Source organism: Carya illinoinensis, chromosome 4 (assembly GCF_018687715.1).
Source record: "Carya illinoinensis cultivar Pawnee chromosome 4, C.illinoinensisPawnee_v1, whole genome shotgun sequence".
Classification (NCBI taxonomy): Eukaryota; Viridiplantae; Streptophyta; class Magnoliopsida; order Fagales; family Juglandaceae; genus Carya; species Carya illinoinensis.
This window is the reverse complement of record NC_056755.1, coordinates 44,065,445-44,089,397: the sequence shown is the minus strand read 5'-3', so window position 1 is coordinate 44,089,397 and position 23,953 is coordinate 44,065,445. Positions and strand designations below refer to the sequence as shown.

At 33.0% G+C, this 23,953-nt stretch overlaps 1 protein-coding gene across 1 annotated transcript; it reads right to left on the bottom strand.

Annotated features, from left to right (window-relative positions):
* Window positions 1-14,345: 14,345 nt before the first annotated feature.
* On the bottom strand, window positions 14,346-16,942 carry LOC122306979 (translation initiation factor IF-2-like). Its single transcript, XM_043119569.1, has 5 exons — window positions 16,747-16,942; window positions 16,254-16,418; window positions 15,763-15,846; window positions 15,556-15,717; window positions 14,346-14,548 (listed from the first exon to the last, which is right to left on the bottom strand). The coding sequence occupies exons 1-5, from the start codon at window positions 16,844-16,846 to the stop codon at window positions 14,541-14,543; spliced, it is 519 nt and encodes a 172-aa protein (XP_042975503.1). The 5' UTR covers window positions 16,847-16,942; the 3' UTR covers window positions 14,346-14,540.
* Between the last annotated feature and the right edge of the window lie 7,011 nt (window positions 16,943-23,953).

Genomic DNA, 23,953 nt, shown 5'->3' with positions numbered 1-23,953 from the left:
TCTTCATTGTTTTTTTTTTTTTTTTTTTTAACCTATATATTATTTCTCTTCGCTTTATGGGCATTGGGTGATGGGCCGGCAAGTACAAGAAGTTGGGCCGGCCGCGGGGATGTGGGTCCGATTGATGTAAGAATTTAGAAGAATTTTGTCACATACAAGTACAGTCACGTATTAATCTGTATATTAATATTGATTTATTTATATTTAAAATTTAAATTAATATTATTTTTAATAAAATTTACTTTTTAAACAATCACATTACATTAATATATAAATTAGTACATAATTATACTTACAATTATATTTTTCCTATTTAGAAACTAACAACAAATCTCCCATGAATTATATATATATATTTCTAAGCTGACAAAAGTTGAGTGGAAAACAACCCCAACCCGCTAATGGAGGTAATCATGAATCATTTTTGGATCATTGATCATGTGATGTATGATTGAGACCAAGTTTTGACAATTTTGGCGTTGTCCCTTTAATTTTAATTTGTTAGCTACCAACGAACCTACCTAAAACCTTGACCACCTTCTATTTACTATTTTTGTTCCTTAGATATAGTGTGTGTGTGTCAGACACGTGAGAGAGAGAGAGAGAGAGAGAGAGATTTAACTTTTGGCACAAAAAGGAAATCCAAGAATCATGCATATATAGATCACATGGGAATAAGTATTAGTACTATTCAATGAGGCTCATCATCCTAGCTAGCTAGCCAATGATCTCTTAACACATATAGAAAAGTAATATTTACAATATTAAAATATATAAATTTTATATAATTTTTTTAAAAAAATAAATAAATATGATACTTACGTAAAAAAAATTATTTTTTAAGAGTACTACTTTATCTACAAATAAATCATACAAAAACAATATCACAAAATAATGTAGTTCTATCTGATCCGTTAAATCTGCTTTATAATAAAAATAATTTTACAATCTGATGAATAATATTAAATCACATCAATTTATAAGATTATTTTTATGTAATCTTTTTGTGACTAAAATATTTTTTATTTTTTTAATAGTGAACCCTATTTTTTTTAAAAGAATATACATGACTTGCATATCTTAAAACTTTATGTAACATTACTCATCTATATAGTACGTAGCACACAAGACAGATAACAAGATGTGCAATCACCAAACTTGTTTTCTTTGTCACAAATTAACACATGAGTGGTATACATTATATTTTAGAACATATGTCATCCGTATAAGTTAAGCAAAGTTCATTACAATTTTCTTATATGATTCATGTACCAAGTGCAAGTGCTACAGCCTACAATCATTACATTTGTGAATCAAGGCATTTGAGTGAAAGTAGCCAGCTAGCTAGGGCACAGACCTTCACACTTTTGTGCATGTGAACTGGCATGCACACTCGTTACCTTAACGGAGCCGGCCTTCAGTTTTTTTATTTTTGCAAAATATCGTATAAAATGATTTTTTTTACGTATGTAAATTACGTATTTAACCCCCTTATTAGTAAGTATTTCATTGCTATGCATTGGGTATGTCAATTTTGGATTATATAATTCATACGGTAAAAAATTTATATATTATTAACGATAATTTATTTAAGAATAATGTTATATACAATTTTAAAATATATAATAATCACGTAATTTTTTTTAAAAAAATAAAGCCATCATTAAAAAAATATCTTTTTCTTTTAAATTCTAAATTTATTTATTTTTTTCGTAAAAAATACGTAAAAATTATAAATATAATTTCTTTTAATTAAATTCAATTTTGATAAGCAGAAAAGGATATAGCCTGTCATGTCATAATGTCATTAATATTGCTTGTCACCTAAAAAGTGCTGAACTAGTGCCCATCATGTTGTTTTTAGAAGGATCATTGCGAGGATTGTCGTTATGATTTAAAATGTGGAAACACAACTTAATTGGTTATTATATATTATAAACTATATTATATATATGGAGTCGTGAGCACTGCATGGTTTCCCATAGGGAAGAGATTGAAACTCAATTTGGCTGTTTTTATTATTATTACTATTATTATAAACCATCTAGCTAGCTAGGAAATAATTAAATAGCTGTCATACACACTTGGTCACGTTTAAGTGACATGAACATGACATTTCTAAATTTCCAATTGCCCATATTATGAGGATCAGACATCGTGGCAACTGGCAAAATATAAAATGGGTAATCTGGTTCTATAGTTGGCAACATGTCTAATTAAATTAATACAAATATATTATTAGTCCATTTTTATGTTGAAAAAGTATTGGAGAAACCGTGTGATCCTTGAGGCATTTGTTTTATACATATCATCCGCTAGTTGCTAGTACTACTATTGTTGGGATTAACTTTTGAAATAGATAAATAAAAGCAAATAATAAAAATTCAATAATCACATCAAGAACATCAAAATTTAAGTGGTTCGACTTAAACAAAAGCCTACATCTACTGGCCGAGTCAATCTCAAAAAAATTACTATCATAAAAATTGAGTACAAGAGAACAATCACAAAAGTTCTCAACCCTAAAATCTCAATACACACAATGAGCTCTCAAGAATCTCCCAAGGTCTCAATTTACGGGTCGCAGCTCTCACTTTACAAAAATATATGTTTAAATATAAAATGGAGTGAGAACTAGGTTTTCTAAACATTTGCTCAAGTGGATTTTCAAGCGGATATCAAGCAAACAATCTATCTGAAATTTGCTCGAATTAAGTTCAAGCCAAGTCTTTGAAACGACATTTTCAACAAGAAATCAAGTCACCATTCTAACAAATATCTACCTTGACTTAAATTTCGTCAAGTCTAAATAAAATGAATTCCACCAAATTGAATTTTACTATTTGACAACAAAGACATCAAAGATGCTCGCCAAAGATAAAATAAAAAATAAAAATAAACTCCTCCGCAAATCACAAACGAGATGCACAATACCTACCTCTTGCAAACCTATTTCCACCCAAAAGTTTGCACCTCTATAAACAATTTGACCAAATCACAAATTTAGTCCAAATGAAAAGACTCAACCTCTTCACACAAACGCAATAGACCACTATACAGACTACTTACTTTAACAATGACTTATGAATACATGCACATGGAAGGCTAATAACCAACATTTTCTGCCAAAGTAGACTTGTTCTCACTGTGTACCAATGCCAAAATTAGAATCATGCTCCTTTTCAATAGCGTGATCTAGATTGCTACCTGCACTCTTTTTGTAAAGCTATCTTGGCAACTCCACATTCTTACTATAACCATGCTCTCATCTCCTATAGAAACAACAACTCAAAAGCTGTGGAAGGAGAAAAGTTACTTAATAGCAAGTTGTGTTGACTACTTCACCCAATTTTTAGACAAGCCTGGTATTCCAAAAGCATACTATGAGCTCTCACACAAAAATATGATTCATTCCGTTCATCTATCCCATTTTTGTGGAGTGGACCTAACTATATAGTATCTGAAATCGCTCTACCTTCTTGCGTGTCAGATTCTCAAAGCATTCTTAAGTGTTTGAACTCATCAAATATATCACTATATGCTTTAGAAAAACAAGTCCAGGCTTTTCTCAAAATGGTCACCAAATAACATGAGTAAGAACAAGGCACCACCTTGCAAAAGATGTACCCCAAAGATTAGAATAAATGAACTAAAATAAACTTGATTCCGCACTGCTTCACAAAGATACAATAGTAATACAAAAAATAAAAAATAAACTTCCATGTCTTCTGATTACACAAAAGTAAAAAGTTGCCTACTTAGAAATGACCATACTCGTTCACCCATATGGCTCAATCACATGTGCCATAAATGAGTAATACTTGAATTTGGGACGTCTGAAATAACCATGTAGCTACACCAATCACTGTCTCACCATATAGAAAACAAAGACCATCAATTTCATTTCCTTTCATTACAACCGAAGAACCCTTATAGAATCAAATGACTCCACTTTAAGATATATACTAATAACCAAATGAGTCAAGACTGTCTAAAGATATAAGATTTTTCTTCAAATATAGAATATGTTGAATATTAGACAAAGTTCTAACGGTTCCATTATATATCTTAATCTTGATTGAACTAATCGCAACAATTTCATAAGTCATATCATTTCCAACCAAAATGAAATCACCGTTGTTAGATTCATAGGTAGGGAACCAATCTCTCATGGGACACATATGGAACGTACAAGCTGAGTCCATGACCCACTTGTCACTAAAACAACCACTAGAGCTACTAGCTTTTAGGATAACAATAGAGTTGTTAGCATTCTCAACAACACTAACAACATTAGAAGAACTTGTACCTCTTCATTGTTTATCAATCTTGGACACTCATTCTTGTAATAACCAAATTTGTGACGATAGTAACATTTAACATTTTTCCTGTTAAATCTAGAGGTACCACTAGCATTACTTCCACCCTGACCTGAACCTCTTCCATCAGATCTACAACTTGAGGAACATTTCACAAATAAGCTATCGAGTTGATTATCCGTGCCTTATACACCCAATTTTATTCTTAACTCATTAGAATTCAAAACAAATTTTACATCCGCCAATGAGATAATATCTCTACCATATAATATCGAGTTCACAAAGTTATTGAATGACATAGGCAACGAACACAATAAAGTTAAAGATTGATTTTGCTCGTTAAGTTTAATATAATGAATGTTCTTTAGATCCATAATGATTTTGTTAAATTCATATAGATGATCAAACATAGGAGTACCTTCCTTTATCAAGAGAGTGTACAACTGTTGCTTCATATACAAATTGTTGGTGAATGACTTCATCAAATACAAGTTGTCCAATTCCATCCAAAGACCCACAACGGTCTCTTCGTCAGCCACTTCGTGCAAAACTCTATGCATTTTCTCTTCCTCTTGCTTTGTTGATGTAGAAGGTTCATCTGACACCTTCTTCTCCAAGATTTTTGCAAACCCTTGTTGTCGTAACAAGGTCATCATCTTGATGCGCTATAAGTTGAAACTGTTTTGACCATTGAATTTCTCTACATCAAATTTCGCCGAAGCTCTGATATTAGTTTGTTGGGATTAACTAAATATATAGAAATGATTTTGAAATAGATTAGCGGAAGTAAATAACAAAAATTTGACAATCACACAAAGAACATTAAGATTTAAATGGTTCAGCTTGAAAAATAGCCTACATCCACTAGCAGAGTCAATTTCAAGGAATTCACGATCACAAAGATGGAGCATAAGAAAATAATCACAAAAGTTCTCAATCATAAGGTTCCAATACACCCATGAGCTCTCAAGAATCTGACAAAAGACTTTTCTCTCTTTTTTGTATACTAGTTGCAACTCTCACTTTACAAAAATACATTTATATATAAAAAGGCGTGAGAACTAAGTTAATAGAACATTTGTTTGAGCGGACTGTTGAGCGAATGTTAAACAAACAATCTATCTGAAGTTCGTTCAAGTCAATTTTGAGCCACAGTCAAGCCAAGTCTCTAGAATAGTGTTTTCAACAGGAATTCAAACCACCATTCCAATAACTATATATAATTGTGTAAAAAGAAATGAAAGCTAAAATTAAGGAAAAATAAAACAAATTCTACTTAATTAATGATAAGTTACAGATCAAACCAGTCAATGTTCTTACCCAAGTCGAAAATATTAGAACTCATACTCATGATTTCATTTTTAGGTTTACATTTCCATATACCAAATCTAAAAGAAAAATGAAAACATAAAAAGTTCCAATTGTAGGTTTTGATTTACAGGTTAAAGTGAATCTATTCAAATTTATCAGATGATGATGATATTGATTTAATATTGACTTATCCAACATATATTATACTCATGATCAGATAACAATCTCATGCATGATAGTGAAGGGATCGAGAAAATGACATATTGGTGCACACTTGTAATTGCACGTAGAATATTATATATATATATATATATATATATGATTTCACTTCTAGGTTTACACTTTTGTTTTTTGTATTGTACGTTCGCAATATTAATGCATATCACTACAATAAAAGCAGCTTTTTGCCATGATTGAGAGTTATCGGAAAAGGCTACCATCCAGTCGCAATAATATTTATCCCACCAAATTATATTCGTGGGAGGTTGGTGGCATATAATAAGTGGGGAATACTCATTTTTCATGGTAAAAAACTTTTATGGAAAAAAACTGATATTTCCCACGAAAACAATTTGTGGGGAAATTAGTATGGTGTGGTGGCAAACGCAATTTGGATTTATTTACCTATGGTAAGTTAAATTCTTTTTCCCACACCCACTGTTGGTCAGGATATATATATCACCCACGAGACCTTTCATGGAAAATATGGTGGCAAAAAAATATATGTAATTATATCCTCTGGTTACAGTTAGAGAATTGCGACCAGCTTTGTGGTGCCTATTAAATCACAACTTGGTTTGTGATTGTGAAACTCCACCTTTTTCCACCACACGGTATGATTGGTAATAGCTATTTAGTGTCGAAAGGAGTAGTCGGAAAAAGTATTTGAGGTATGTTTACAATCGTCTCACATAGTATGGCGAACATGTTATCCCCATTGGATACTATAATGACAAATGGAGGATTTTAGACAACTAGTTTTGGTGGCAATATATGTAAACCCATTCTCTAATGTTTGGGCAAAATATTATTGCCCATTGGATGCTATAATGACAAAACTCTCTTTCGGACAAAACATGTTTGTGGCAATATATTATTACCTATTCTGTTATGTTTTGGCAAAATAGCTTGTACCCGCCACTTTGAGTTATTGGAAATAACTCCATTCCATATAGTAAGTTAGTCTGGAATACGCTACATCCATACACAATGGTGGTGGGAAAAGGTGTACGTGGTGGAAGCTAGGCATTTCGACCCCATAAGCTCGTGGCAAATGATTATTAGCCATCTGGTCTATTGTACAATTAAATCTTTTCACATCAATTCTCCAACATGGGAAAAACATTTTCATACCAATATTGCCATCCCTGCAAAGTGGTGGCAAAACCGAGTATGATATATACCTACTTTTTCTGACATGTTAGTAATAATGGAATAACCTGTTTGCATTTTGAATATATAAATTTTGCCAATCATAATAACCATCACCAGCTATTATCAAAACCCCATTCACAATATCCTGTTATCCCAACGCATTCAGAATCCAAATAGTATTTACTCACGTGGTCATGTGCCTATTTGGCTTGCAAAATAGCGATGATGTTTATCTAGTGGAAAAACAAATATTTCCGTGGCAAAAAGTTATAAGTCATGAAATAAAATAATTATTGGATTCTTTTTCCTGTTAAAAGAAATTGGTGGCATTAATTGACGTATTTCGTGGCAAAAGATGTTATTGCCAGTAAACTATTTCTCACTGTTTTCATCTCATGGAAAATGACATGTTTCGCTTTTCATGGCTTGCGCTCGTGACAATACTAGACTTATTGTTACGATATTCTGTCATGGAACAAGAACTCTTGGCAAAACCCAACTTTTGTTGTAGTGTATGTTGTTATTGGCCGGTGAGACTTGACCATTTGTCTTCAGGAAGCATAACGCAGAATCGCAGATAGACCCTCCAGACTGATTCCCTGCATGCATACGTACGTTTGACCTCGCAGAGTAGGCTCAGTACGCTCATCGCAGATCACTTGTCTAGACCCGGAACTAAAGATGTTAACGTGAATGCAGGTTACGTTGAATTAATAAACTAAAGTCTCAATACGTTAGGTTTAGATAGTGAGATAGTCTAAAATATTTTATAAATAGTAGTAAAAAAGTAATAAAAAAATTATAATAAAATATTAAATATTAATAAAAAATAAGTAAAATGTAATAATAAAATAATAAATAATAATAAAATATTTACTCTACTTTAATGTCTCTCTTCTTTTCCCTATTTCAATGTTTCTGTTTTGCACTCGCATATATGGGCCTGAAACCTAAAAACAAGAAGCGCACATATCTTGGGCTTATCTTTTTCCACTATATTAATTTTATAGTTAATTTCATATATGTATATATATATATTTATATATATATCATTATAAGTTGAGGAAAAGGGACTTATGATTATATATACATAGGGGAAGAATATTCCACGATGACTATTTATAAATACCTGACATATTTTTTTTTTTAATTTGATTAGCAATCAAATTAAGTGTGTATATATATTGATGGACCTCAAGGTAGACTAAGTCTTAAGAATTAATTAAAAGATTAAGAGTCACGAAGATGGATCAAAACTGGTTCTGGCTCTTACTAGCTTTATCCCAATTAGATTGCACCAATCCTTATATTGCTTTTTTTATTTTTTATTTTCGTGACTCTTAATCTTATAATTGATTTTTAAGACTTGTTCCGCTTTAGGACCCATTATATATATACACATACACTAGGCACGTGCAAAGCTCGAGTCACAAATCGTCTAAAAAAAAGGCTCGAATCACAATCAAGTGTGTGTGTATATATATATGTTGGCATTGTTCATTTGCATATTATATGTACATCTTACAACGTGTAAGTAACACCAATTTAACCAAACTCAGTTTGTACACATATTACAAGCTATTATCAACCTTCTCCGTGGGCATTATCAGCAATAACTTACAATATATAGACAAGAGATCAAAAAGTTTGATTCATAAAAAGGATTACAAAAAAGAAATTTGTTTATAAACTAATGTGGTTTATAAATGTATTAATACATCATATTGTAAATCTCTTTTCTATTTTAAAATATAAAGTAGATGATCTAGCTAACATATTATGTTACTTTTTTATTTATTCTTTTTAAATACCAAACAGTAGAATTTATGAAGTCATGTTAATCCATTTTATAAATTTGAGAGAGAGAGAGAGAGCAACAAACAACATACACGTGATAAAAGAAACAAACAAACACACACACACGACAGAGAACTGAAAAAAGATTAAAGTAGGAGATGGAAGAAAGACATGATGATTAATTAAAGCAATCGCAATGAAAGAAAGTCAACATGCAAGTCACCCTCGGGCGCAATGCAGGGCGTGTAATTTTGAAAGAGCTAGCGTCTGATCTCCCGACACAGTTTACAAAACAAATCGGTGATTCCCGATTATAAGCTGCTACCCTATTTATAATATCTATATCTATATATCTATATATATTTATAACCTAATAATTACTACTCATGGATGTCACAGCTAGCTAGGGTGCCGTGCGTGCGTATACAACACGCAGACAACGCAAAGTGCAAGCGACACCGGCAACCTAAATTTCTGGTGTGACGCAAAACAATGGAAAATAATGTCAAATCTGTTTTAATGGAAAATTTGACCCTTTTGCCTCGAAATGAACCTACTACGTACATGTTGGCAACTTCATGTTCACATGTTCATGCGATTCAACCATTGGTCACGAATTAAGATGATCAGGTTTTTCAAACAATTAATTAATTGGTTGCATCTAGAGACGGCCTCTAATTAGAAATCAGCTGATGATCAAATGTTTTAATTTTCAAGTATTATATATTTATATATACACATATATTAATTTTTGTAATTATATATTATGTGACGTGTCAATTTCAAAAGCTGGATGTAAGGAACGCCCACGGATGATCATTTGCTTATATATGCTATATGTGTGTGTCATGAGGAAGCAAGAATTAATTGGATAATATTAAAAGGAAAATTCAAATTATATATGGTTTCTTGAATATATATACATGATTAATATATGGTTTCAAGGACTGCAAGCAACCTAGCTAACTGATCATTGAAGATATGTCGATCATACCAACTAATTAAGAAAAACAAGGCCGGAGAGCGAGCTAGGTACATTTATAATTAATGATCTTACGCTAATACCAACCAATTACGTTCGTTAATTCATTAAACAATTCTACTACTCTTTTAATTAATATGATAATCAATTAATTACAACGGTGGTGGGTACGTAGAGGTATTAATCAATTGAAACATGTACGTGGATGTTTGAAATTGTCAGTTGGTTAATTAAGTAGAACACGTTGCCAACCAATAATATTAAAAAAAAAACACACTCCGGATTGAGATTATGGTTTTAGATTAATCAAAAAACATGAAATCATGGTTTAAGAGTTAATAATTATTAATGCTAGACGTACAAATTGAGAACATGCTTCTCAAAGTTCTAAGAACATTTCATATCTGCATTTTTTTCCCATAAGTATGTTCTCTTTATCCCCATTTCCATATTTGAAACCTAAAAAGAGGAGACGTAAATTAAGAATAAAGTAACGAGCTAGAAAACAAGAACAAGAACAAAATGCCTGGCATTCCCATGTACGCCGCTGGATTTTCCTCCGATGAATTCTTCACCGGAAAATAGCTCCTCATAAGCAAATCCCATACGGGTGTTGACGAGAGAAACCAACAAACGAGTTCCAAAAACACCTCTCAAAAGATCATGTTATAACTTAGCCATGTCATTATGTATGGAAGACCATGTTTCTTCTTCTTGATCTTCATAACTTTCTGCTCCTCTTTGCTTCAAATAGTACGGAAGAAGAAAAGAACTAGACCAGAAGTGATAGACTGGCAGCTGCTGAGTGCTGTGTGTGTAGGATTCAGTACAAAGGAAGAATATAAAAAGGGAGAGGGAGAGAGAGAGAGAGGAGGAAGATGAAAGGTGTCCCCAAAGAAGATGATTGACGAGCATGATTTCCCGTTAAATGTAGTATTTAAAAAGGGATTAATTTTCTCAACGGGTGGGTGGGCCAAGAAGAGGGCTTGCTTTTCGTTTCACACGTTGGGGTGTTCTCTGTCTTCCCCCCCAAACCAGCAACAACAGTCAATGATTTCAGGGCCCAATAAATTGACCAAAATGACTTTAGTACTGTGTGTATGTTTGTTATTATTATTATTATTATTATTATTATTATTATTATTATAATATGAGTAATATTATATATAATTATTTTTGTATATTTTTTGTGTATTTTATTATTGTGATTGATTATATTAATTTTTTAATAAATAATTAATCACATTAATAGAATGCATAAAAAAATAAATAAAAAATAATTGTACATAAAATTTTTGTTAATATTAACCCAATAGCCTTAATTTAGGGAACAATGTAAAGCCAAATTCTGATCAGAAACAAGTAACAACGTTGAATTAAAATTTTTGATGGGAATATATTAATATATATATATATATATATATATATAATTGGTGAAAATAATAATGGTGAAACAGTAGAATGGCCCTGTCAATGATGGCATGCAATATGCATGCATGCATGCTGGGGCCCTATTGATCATTTTGGTCGTTTATTGATGAGCAACTAGTCATCATGTTGTTAATTACAGCTTGATCATGCCATATGATTTCACTGTTCAGCATCTAATTAAGCATTGTACATCATGTATTATCTGTTCGAACGGTATAAATATCTCTTGTAAATGAAATATTTGAAAATTAACGAAAATCTTGAAAATGGAAAGATAGATAGGACGAAGAATTAATAATTTGGACATATTAACACTGATGATTAATTTTTTTTTTATTTTTTTACCATGATAGTGTCAAACTCACACACTTCGGTTTCTGGACAAATTAAATTAAATGGTGTTATGGTAGAGATATTTTAAATTAAATTGGATAAAGTACAAAAACATGTGGGCCTTTTGGGGCCACCATATGATCATCATGATCATCATGACTCAAATATATATTGGGTACGTGCACCCTCGTTTCTCCTAGTCGAAGTGTATAACACGTACACTGCCTGAATCTGAAAACCCTTCCGATCGAGGATCTTTTTAATATTTGATATGTTTAATTCTAACATATTCACATGAAATACAATTACTCGCATTGTATAAACGTCGATCGAGCTCGATTAATTCGTATTCTCGAGCTTAGACCAAATTAAGTTGATGGAACATTAATAACATTCTATCGAGTTAAAGTTCATGTGGACTTAATTATTGATGCATGATTTGGGACTTAATTCTCACCCTCTTCATCGGTGTGCATTGCACGATCACTGAAATTTGATAAATAATGATCATGATCCAATTCTACGAATTTAAGCCACAACAATAATTAGTATTAGTTAGGGTATTGCTCCATTGGAAAACTATTTATACCATAATGATACAATGGATAAGTCAAATCTTAGGTACTTTTCATGGATTATGTTGGGATTAACTGGTTAACAACAACTAGTTTAAAATATAAAAGTACAAGTAAAATAAAAGAAAATCAACAATTACACACACAAAACATCAAGATTTAAGTGGTTCAGCTCAGAGTAAGCCTACGTCCACTGGTGGGGCCGATCTTAATGAATTCACAATCATCAAATGTGAAGTACAAGAGATCAATTACAAAATCCTCAATCCCAGAGTCCCAATACGCCCAATAAACTCTCAAGAATCTCACAAAAGGATTTTCTCTCTCTCTCTCTCTCTCTCTCTCTCTCTCTCTCCATATTTTGTCTGCTCAAAAGTACAATATAGTGAAAATAAACATGTATTTATATTGAAACGGTTTATAACCCTATTTTACAAACATTCACTCGAGTGAATATTAGGGTTGGAACTCGCTCGATGTGAGTGTCGAGCGAGCTATTTGCCTAGATCTCGCTTGAGTTAACTGTTGAGCAAGAGCTGAGCGAATAATCTGTATGAGTCTCGCTTCAACTAACTATCAAGCAACTGTCAATCCAACATGAATCTGTTTGATGCTATGCTTGAGTGCCAAGTGCTTGGCTCAAGCGAACACCCTGGAGTGATACTTTTTCAACAAGATTCAAGCCACACTCAATAGATTAATTAGTTAAGAAAACATGACAAAGTGAGTCCATTTAGCACAATGCTATATATTATGTGGTCCTATATATATAATTGTTGACAAAATACTTGGTAATAGTAGATTGATTTGTCCATGCTGCTTTGGTGGTTGGCCGGAGTACTCCTTTAATGAATAGTTCATGAAAATATATAACGAGCTGCAGGACAAATCAAAGTTTTAACCTTATCATGTCTCAATAAATTGAAATTTTGTTCATAACAAGAGTACGCAGTACTTAATTTGTTGATGATGATTAGGGTTTGAATCACCAGTACCGCTTCTATGGCCTCTAATTAATTGCATGAAAGAATTAAGTACTCCATTTACGTGCAATTGTTTGGTTGCAAAAATAAAGAGTGCATGTGGTTGCATTAAAGTGTTGGTGATAATAATAGCAATTATAATCATGATGATCATGATGCATGCATGTTGATCATGATGTAAATAATAATGAATCGGATGACGAAGATTATCAAAGAAGAAATTGTCACCGAAATTTGTTGTGCTTTCAACGGTTCAGAAAAGAAAAGAAAAGAAAAGTACATTTTATGGTGGATGGAGCTAGGCGGCTAATTATTAATTGGAACATCAAGATCAGCGGTAACGTCCAACATTACTGAAGTGCATGATACAACAGTGAATAAAACGACAAGCTAGGTTTCGAGTTGGATACACGAGAGGTCATTACGGCGACATGACTCGAATCTTAACAATAATGGAGAAAAATGATATTCATGTTTTGATGGGGCTTAATTTGGAGGAGAGGGCCGGCTTAAACGACAAGGTTATTTGACCTAAACTTAATTGGTAAAATAGTCGACCGTACGTTTCTTCCTTTGAATATATATCCCATGCATGCATGCATGCATGCCACCTTGATGATCAAGTTGAAATTAATTAAACAGATCGATATTCGAGAGGAATATTAATATAATGATCTTCCAAAAATGGAGTGGTTAGAGCGAATCATGATGTCCTCATCAAGACATTTTACCTACAAACAAATTATTAGTCATGACTTTTATCTTTCTGTCCAAACGATACAACAGCCATAGTCCAAATTAAAATTAAGTACTATTAATTTTGGTTCCGAGCAGAAATTAGAAACAAAATAAATTAATATGGAAAATTAGTTCGATTATAAATTAAAAGACCGATCGATCATGATCTAGATATCCTGCCCTTTGCCCTATTTCATATATATACACCGGCCATTTGGAACTGAAATCCATGCAGATCGATCAGCGTTAGTACTCCGTATACAGAGGAATATATTAAAACCAGGTCAATTCATGAAACACATGCATGTACAGCTGGGGACATGGGAGTACTCATGGGAGCTTGATTCCGGTTGAAGACACAAAATTTATTATTATTCATTATTAATGTCATGACATGATGATTTTACGAGCTCAGATATGCTACGTACAAGTCCCTAGCTACTGTCGATCGAGTACTTTAGGCCAGTGATCTGGCAATGCATGTTTTGTAATATAGAACCCGTTGGGGGTACTGCATGCAATCTATTTATCAACTCTTCAAACTCCATGTACATGATATAGATTTATATATATATATATATATGTGCGTTTTTGCTCGAGCCATAGCTTGGTGCATATTTTCAGGCTCTACTTTTACGGCTTGGATTCATGACTTGCCTCCACAGCCGCTACTTCATGTCCCTGATCCATTATTGACTCAAATATGGCAAAACCTTATAACCGGTCGGGCTGCTTTTCACTTAATAACAGCCCTCCAATTATAGTGCGGCACGTGTCCAATTCATTTTATTAGTGATGGACCCGTTTACACCAAATCATTTCTTCAGACCCTTTGAACCCAGACGACTTCTTCTTCCTCGGCCACACACCCCTCTCGCTGAACACCTTTTGAACCGGTACGAATTTCTTCTTCCTCGGCCAGACACCGGCCACCTGAGAACACTGGTCACCTGAGAAGTCGCGGGTCACCTCCTCCCCTCCATCGAAGTTGTTCACCATCGGAGACACGGGTCATCTCCTCTTCATCGAAGTGGGTCACCTCCTCTTCATCGAAGTGGGTCTTCTCCGGCGCGGGTCTCCTCCTCTTCATCGAAGTTGGTCACGTTCTTCAGCTAATTTGATCATCATCCCTTTTCCTGGTCAGTCCGAAATCCTCTCTCTCAAATTCTTACTTGATTATTTGGGATTTGGGATTTTACAGAACAGAATCTTCACGTCGGTATTTGCGATTCTTTCTTTGTACAATTTTGCTTGATTATTGGGGAGTGTTGCATTATTTATCCCAATGAAATTACTCTGTTGTGTTTGGTTGTAAAGAGGAATATAATGGATTTACTAGTTATTGGAATGAGAATGGCATTTGTAGGCACACGAGCTGTTTGATGAAAGGCTCAGTAGAGCTGTAGCTCTTTTGTAAATGATAAATATGCTGTAATAAAACCGTGGACGACGACGGCTCTTGGTGGTGCGGCGAAGTCTAGCTGTGGCGGCAACAAAGCTGGTATGGTGCGGCGAAGTCGAGCTGGTTGTTTGGAAGAGAGAGCTCTGATATTTCCTTTCGTAATACGTAGTGAGTTGTAATTTCTGAAATCAATCGGCTGATTCTCCTTCAGACAGCTTATTGTGAGCTTGCCTACGTGTCACCCCATGTGTGGGGGCTGTTATTAAGAGGAAAACAGCCCGACCAGTTCGAAGGGGCTCTGCTCAAATATTATTGTCTCCTCCACCACCACCACCTCCTCCACCTTTTCCACCACCACCTCCTCCTCCACCCTTGCCACCTCCGCCACCTCCACTGCTGCTGCCTCCCTTTCCACCTCCGCTGCCGCCTCCTCCCTTTCCACCTCCGTTGCCACCGGTACTCGCTCTACCACCTCCACCCTTGCCGCCGCCACTACCTCCACCACTGCCACTGCCACCTCCACCCTTGCCACCTGTTCCGCCTCCTTTATGGGCTCCTCCATGTCCGGCATCCATTGTGTCATCTACCGGGTTTGGTTCTTCTGCAATAAATTGCATTGTGCACAAGTAGAAGTACGAGTCATATTGGTTGTAATTTTGTATTCAGGTAATAAAATGCGATTTTTAAATTCTATGTACAGAAGTTGAAAGGCAAAAAGAAAAAGCTTCCCCCCAGCTACCACGGTTCTTTATTAATGTTATATATATATATATATATATTAACGTAGGCATGAATGTCAACGGAAAAAAAAAAAAAAAATCCTCTTGAAACATGCATATAAAGTAGCTAGGAAACAATAAATTCAAATACGTAAAAGAAGTACTGCCTCATCGAGATGAAATAATTTTCCAATTCGGCAAGCAAGGGAGTAAAGGATGAAATTAATAATGGTAACAATATTTGGGATGAAAAAAGAGGAACAAATGTACATGGGATCCCAATACGAACCTTGTTTAGAGATAGCTTCATCCGTAGTTTCGGTGTGAGGAGAGTCGCCAGGCTGGTAGCAACAGTATCTTATGGGATATCCATGGTGGCCATAGCGATAACAGTATTTTCTGCATCTATAGTACTTTGCATTTTCTACTTGGTTTGTTCCCTCTGCCGCCTCCACTGCAGATCTTAAGAAATTATATGTGAATTTTCCCCGATGATTACTAATCCAACATTACATGCACCATGTGTTATATTTAACAGTATTATATATATATATATATATATATTAAATTCTGATGTCGATATAATAAGAATGTTTCCTGCAATTCTGATCAAAGTATATGAAATGCGTCCACTCTGGAAGGTTTACACCTACCTTGATGGAAGTAAATAATATCATATCTGCATATTGTTCAACTCCAGCATGCATGTTTAGATTTCCCAGAAACCGTTCAATTAATTTAGATTCTAAGAAACTAAACAAGATGGCAATGGGTATACTAACGTTTGTTGTCATCGTTGGATGTCTCTGCCACTACAGCCGAAGAGATGAGAAGAACAAATGCAAGGAGAAAGCCGAAGAATATACAAGTTTTGGAATTCATTTTGTCTGACTTCTTTTTTTGTTGGATCAATATTTAATGGTTCTCATAAATTGCCGACCGGAGATTTGAACAGTAAGGCAACTTTTTCCATGGCCACTACTTATAGTGCTGGAGGAATACTAAAAGACGACGAGATCAGCACCTGTAAAGAGTATAAGACACAACATAAATGTGGTGTCGTAAAAACCCATGCAGAACTTAGTTGGCTGTTGATGCATTGATTTTGTTAATTATAAGTAGTCATGAAACACCAGCTTGATTGACATTTGTTGAGGATGAGCTCAGCGAGAGGGTGAAATGGTGGCAAGTGGCAAGTCAGTTTGGCGAGCTCTGCATGTACTACTAATCCTTTCTTTTCTAGTTTTCTTTTGAGTCAGACAAACTGAACTCGATCTAATTACATGACCTGATCATCCTAAGCTTCTAGTGCTGTTCAGACCGGAACTTGAAACAGAAGAAGGGGATAAAGAAGGGATATTGGGACAAATCCCAACTATTCAGCCGAATTGTAGGACCAGAAATAGATATATTATTCATCTTGATGATCGAGTCCTGCATGTGCATATCAGTCTATAGTAATTTATATGTGAATTAATTGTCACGGCTCAGACTGCATGCGAACGTGGCTACACTCGATCGTCGGCATTTACTTGAGCGGTACTACTGGTCATGCATTTTGACGTACACGCGGCGGATATTCATGCATTGTGACGCAATATTCCATGCCATCTAATTTGTGCCTAGCTAGCTAGCTAGGTGCATGCATGCATGGAAAATATATAAAAGGAAAAGAGATTGAGCTCTTCAATTTCTTTTCATTTTTTTGGGTTATAATTCATGCATCGGCCCGGCCATCTGAATTGACTTCATGATCGGCGCGCAACACGTTCGAGACGATAATAACATTATCGTCATTTGAAGTTATGTATTTTCAATAGGTGACGTTGTAGATTGGCAAGGAGGAGGCCCAAGTTTCATTAGATAAAAGAAAGAGACATATATAATGGGCCGGGCCTTCTCACTTCCCTCTTCCTTCCGCACAATCATAAAACAAAAGAATTATATATAGCCCATCCATTCTTCATTGGACACAAAAGATCAAAGAGAAAACCTTATAAACGGTCGGGCTGTTGAATACCCAGTAACAACCCTCTAATTACAACGTCTCGTAGGCTCGTAAGTCTTTTATTAAAGTCTTCATGATATGGAATTAGTTGGATCTGGAAATTCTTAGATTAAAGTCATCATGATATGGAATTAGTTTAGTTTAATTTATCTCTACACTTATTAACTAAGAATATTACGCGTTAACGGGAAAATAAAAATTAACGGAAAAAAAGAAAGATTAATATAACAGTTAAATAATTATTTATTATAATAAAATAAGTATATTAAACACGGATAAAAATCAAAGAGAAAGATAGACGTTTATTAAGAGAGAAAAGTCTACTTAAATCTTTAAAATCTTTTATTTATCACACTCAATCAAGATTGGAATTGATATTTAAGTCTACCGGTCATATACGTAAGAGAAGAAAAATGATAGTTTGAAAGCTTGACATATTAAACGTTTGTCTTTTTTGCTATAAGAAAAGCTATATATCTTTAAGAAAAATCAAAGAAAAGAGAGACATTTATTAAGAGAGAGATGTTTACCTAAATTTTTAAATCTTCTATATATCATACTCAATCAGGAATAATGTGGTTGATATTTAAGTCTACTATAAGAAAGTCATACATGTTAAAAAATAAGAGTGATGGGTTGAACGTATGGTATAAGTTTGAATATCCTTTTAGTACGTGGTATTCCAAAATCGTGGTATTCCAAAATCGAATGTATTACACCTTGCATTCAATTTTTAAAATGAAACAAAGAAAGGGGAAGTTGCAGGACAACCTATTTACTTTGCATGTTAATTTTCAAATTGTCTCTCCAAAATGTGCATGATGTGGGGATACGAAGGCAGATTGTTCTTGCCTATTTGTTGGCTTTCAAAGTACTCTTTTTCCTTATCGTGAATGGTGATTTTCTATCACAGATACATGTTATCAAGAAATTTTCAAGTCATATGATCATTTTCTTTCGTAATGATTTTAACAGTCAATTAAGGAGGAAGGAAGACCATTTGACTGGCAAATTGTATTTCAGTATTGTTGCTTTGTACTCTCTATTTTTTTATAGAAACATTCTGATGCCGAGCATAATTGAGTAAATGAACTTTCATGATTTTCATGAAAATGACATAAAAATTAACAAGTTTACCTCTTTTTAATGTAAGACAAGCTATATATATATATATATATATATATATATAAAACATGAATAAAAATCAAAGTGAAAGAGAGACGTTTATTAAGAGAGAGAAGTCTACCTAAATCTTTAAAGTCTTCTATATATCATACTCAATCAAGAAAGGAGTTGATATTTAAATCTACCATAATAGAGTCACACATGTAAAAAAAGAAGAGCGATGGTTTGAACGTTTGAAATATTAAATGTTTCTCTTTTGTTATAAGACAAGCTATATATATATATATAAATCAAACATGAATAAAAATCAAAGAAAAAGAAAGACATTTATTAAGAGAGAGATGTCTACCTAAATCTTTAAATTTTCTATATATCACACTCAATCAAGAATAATGGAGTTGATATTTAAGTCTATCATAATAGAGTCATATATGTAAAAAAAGAAGTGCGATGGTTTAAACGTATGGTATAGGTTTGGATATTCATTTAGTACATGGTATACCAAAATTGAATGCATTACACGTTGCATTCAATTTTTGAAATGAAAGAAAGAAATGGAAAGATGTGGGGTAACCTATTGGCTTTACATATTGATTTTTAAATTGCCTCTCCTAAATGTGCATGATGTTGGATACGAAGGCTGATGGTTCTTGCCTATTTGTTGGCTTACAAAGTATTTTTTTTTTCTCATCGTGAGTGATGATTTTCTACCACATATACATGCTATCAAGGAATTTCAAAGTAATATGAACCTCTTCTTTTGTAATGGTTTTTATCGTCAATTAAGGAGTAAGGAGGACCATCTGACGGGCAAATTGTATTTCAATATTATTGCTTCGTACTCTCTATTTTTTTATAGAAAGATTCTGATGCCGGGTAAAATTGAGTAAATGAACTTTGATGATTTTCATTAAGTTGACATGAAAATAAACAACTTTGATGATTTTGATTCATTTTTATTAAGCATGAATAAAAATCAAAGAGAAATAGAGATGTTTATTAAGAGAGATAAGTCTACTTAAATCTTTAAATATTGATCTATATATCACACTCAATCAAAAATAGAGTTGATATTTAAGACTACCATAATAGAGTTATACACGTAAGAAAAGAAGAGCGATGATTTGAACGTATGGTATGGGTTTGAATATCTTTTTTGTACATGGTATACCAAAATTGAACGCATTATATATCGTTGCATTCCATTGTTAAAATGAAAGAAAAAAAGGAGAAAACGTGGAGTAGCCTATTTGTTTTATATGTTAATTTTCAAATTGCTACTCCTAAATGTGCATGATGTTATTGATGTGGGGTATGAAGACCGATGGTTCGTGCCTATTAATTTGTTGGCTTTCAAAGTCTTTTTTCTCGCTATGAAGTGTCAATTTTCTGCCACATATGCTATTAAGAAATTTCCAAGTAATTTCCTCTTCGTTTGTAATGATTTTCACAATACTCATAGGAGTAACAACGGCCATAAATTTGATGGCAAATTGTATCTCATTATTATTGTTAATTTGTACTATTTTTTAGAAAGATTACAAAGTACATCACAATTTTATTTTTATCCTACTATGATGAGGTAGTATTTCTGATCAACTTTTATTTATTTATTTTTTAAAATAATACAAAGTGTCAAACTTATAAAAAAAATATAAGATGAAATTAAGATAATAGAAAGTGTCCTCGCAAACATCATTATAATTAATTAATTATTGCAAGTTTTATTCCCTTTCCACAATTAGTGCATGATCATAATTCCTTATGTAGCTTGCAAGTCTATTTGTCTTCTTTTGTCATTATTCTGGTGGCCATTGTCAGTACTTAAACATCCATCGTGTGGAACGCCAAGAATTTGAACAAAGAAAATAATAAAAACAAAAAAATTAAAACCATACACTATTTCGCCATAGATATATTTATTTTCCACATAGAAGTGTATTTTAGTTTGGCTCATATATATATATATATATGCACTGTTATTGGTCATTTTAATTTTAAGCAAATTTGGCGATAAAACATGGATCTCCATCAAAATTTAATCCAAGAATATGAGGTAGTGTATGAATTGGGGCAAAATATCGGAAGAAAACAGAGGACTTGAGAAGCAGAGGAAAAGAAGTTTTTGTGTATATTTTTCATTAAAGAAAAATGAATGTTGATTTGAAGTTTCAAAAAAATTATTGATTTTTGGGTTTTATTTTGAAGTTAATAAAATTTTTATTGACTTGTGTTTGGATAATGATTAGGTAATGATTAGATGAAAAATTTAAAATTTTAGTGTTTTTTATATTGGAGTGATGTTTCACAAGAAAATTATGAAAAATTTTGATCATTCTTCATCTCAACTCATCTTATCTACCAAAAGCACCTCTGCCATAATACAGTGACACACATAAGAAAAGAAGAGCGATAGAATGAGCGTATGGTATGAGTTTGAATAGGTATACCAAAATCGAATGCATTATACGTTGCATTCAATTTTCAAAGGGAAAGAGAGAAAGAAACAAATGGTTTGAATCTATTTGTACATGGTGATTTTCAAATTGCCACTCCTAAATGTCATTGATGTGGGGTATGAAGGCTGATGGTTTTTGCCTATTTGTTGGCTTTCAAAGTCTTTTTCTTCATCCTGAATGGTCATTTTTTATCATAAATGCATATTATCAAGAAATTTCGTAGTGATATAATACTCTTTTTTTGTAATGATTTTTACAGTCAATTATGGTGGAAGGACGACCATTTGATGGGTAAATTGTATTTCATCATTATTGCTCCGTATTCTCTCTTTAAATCCAATCATTACTTGTTTTGATTGGAACGATCTCACTCTCTCTTTGCTCTCAGTAATTAGGAATATTATTGGCCTTGATAAAGAATATTGGATTTTTATTCCAATTTTTATACAATGAATTAGAAAATGAACTTTAATGATATTCACGAAGATGAAATGAAAATTAACAAGTTAATTTACCGTTTCTTTTTTGCTATACGACAAGCTATATATATATATATATATATATATATATATATATATATATATATATATATATATATATATATATTTTTAAACATGAATAAAAATCAAAGAAAAATAGAGACGTTTATTAAGAGAGAGAAGTCTACATAAATCTTTAAGTTTTGATCTATATATCATACTCAATCTAGAATAGAGTTGATATTTAAGTCTACTAGAATAGAGTCATACACCTAAGAAAAGAATAGTGAATGTTTGAATGTATGATATGGGTTTGAATATTCTTTTAGCAAATGATATACCAAAATTGAATACATTACAGATTGCATTTAATTTTTATGAAATAAAGAAAAGGGAAGACGTGGGTAGGATAGCCTATTTGCTGTACATATTGATTTTCAAATTACCTCTCTTAAATATGCATGATGTGGGGTACGAAGGCTGATGGTTATTACCTATTTGTTGGCTTTCAAAGTCTTTTTCCTCGTCGTGAGTTTTGATTTTCTGCCGCAAATTGTTTATTATCAAATAATCTACAAGGATAAGTTAAGGATACTAAACCCTCAATTACATGAAAAGAAATTTAGGTAGACTAGCTTAAATAAAAAAAAAAACTAATTCAAAGACCCACATAGTTATTTTATCTTAATTTATTAAATATAAACGACAATAGAGTCGTTCGTTCCGCTTTGCACAAGCATGACAATCACGGCGATGCAGAAGCTATCCAAGCGCAATTTAGTGGTGGCCCTACTGGGTGTTCAAACCACAATCTTTTTGCCTTGAATCTAATTTCAGTCCCAATTATATATGTGCTAATTAATGCATTTGTTTGCTGTAAAGCAGAATTCACAAAGCATACAATCATCTCAAGCATAAAATTCCAAAAATGAATCAAACAAACTGAATTTCCAACTCGACCTAATCCTCATGACCGATCCTAAACTTCTAGTATTGTGTTCATGATTGAAACAGAGCAAGAGAAAGGTATTTTACTTGGGCTCTTATACATGCGCTGTTATTCGTCATTTTAATTTTAAGCAAATTTATAGATAAAACACGGATCTCCATCAACATTTAATCCAAGAATATGAGGTATTGTGCATGAATTGGAGAAAAATATTGTTAGCTTTCAAGGTCCATTTTCTCACCGTGAGTGGCAATTTTGCCACCACAAATGCTATCAAGAAAGTCTAGCAATAAGTTGATATGCACGGTAGAGCCCATGGATTATAAATTCACATACCTAATTAAATCTTCAAGTCTCCTATATATCACACTCAATCAATAATAGTGATGATATATATATATATATATATATATATATATATATATATTTAAGTCAATCATAATAGAGTAGAAAAGTGTTAAAGCGATGATTTGAACGTATGGTATGAGTTTGAATATGATCTTTTTAATAAGAATAATTTTATATACAATCGTTAAGTGCATAAACGCCGCATAATCACTTTAAAAAATAGTGGGGTCTATTATTAAAAAATTAATTATTTTCATGTGGGTCCTATGTTTTGTTTACTTTTTTTAAAGCGATTACATGACAGTTGCACAATTCACAGTTGCAAATATCATTTTTCAAGAAAAAAAAAAAGGGAAAACGTGGGCCTGAGGGGGTAAGAAGGCTATATATGGTTCTCACCTCCCTTTGATCTCCAAAATATCCCTCATTTTTGGAGCTTCTCCATTCATTTGGTGATCCCTGCTAGCTTTGCACTTAATAATTTAATTTAAACTGTTCTTTTATAAATACTATAGATCATAGCCTAAAAAACTTAATCCCCAACAATGTGTCAAAGTCGACTTTTTGAGTCCTATGCCATTAATTTGTTGGATTTCAAAGTGATCTTCTTCCCCACCGTGA

Excerpts from the sequence above, each read along its gene's own strand:
- LOC122306979 (XM_043119569.1), bottom strand. The coding sequence starts at position 16,846 with ATGAATTCCAAAACTTGTATATTCTTCGGCTTTCTCCTTGCATTTGTT. Across the intron at positions 16,419-16,746 it reads ATCCAACGATGACAACAAAC|TGGAGGCGGCAGAGGGAACA; the intron begins GTTAGTATACCC and ends TAAGATCTGCAG. Across the intron at positions 15,718-15,762 it reads AACAGGTGGCAAGGGTGGAG|GTGGTAGAGCGAGTACCGGT; the intron begins GTGGCAGTGGCA and ends GCAAGGGTGGAG.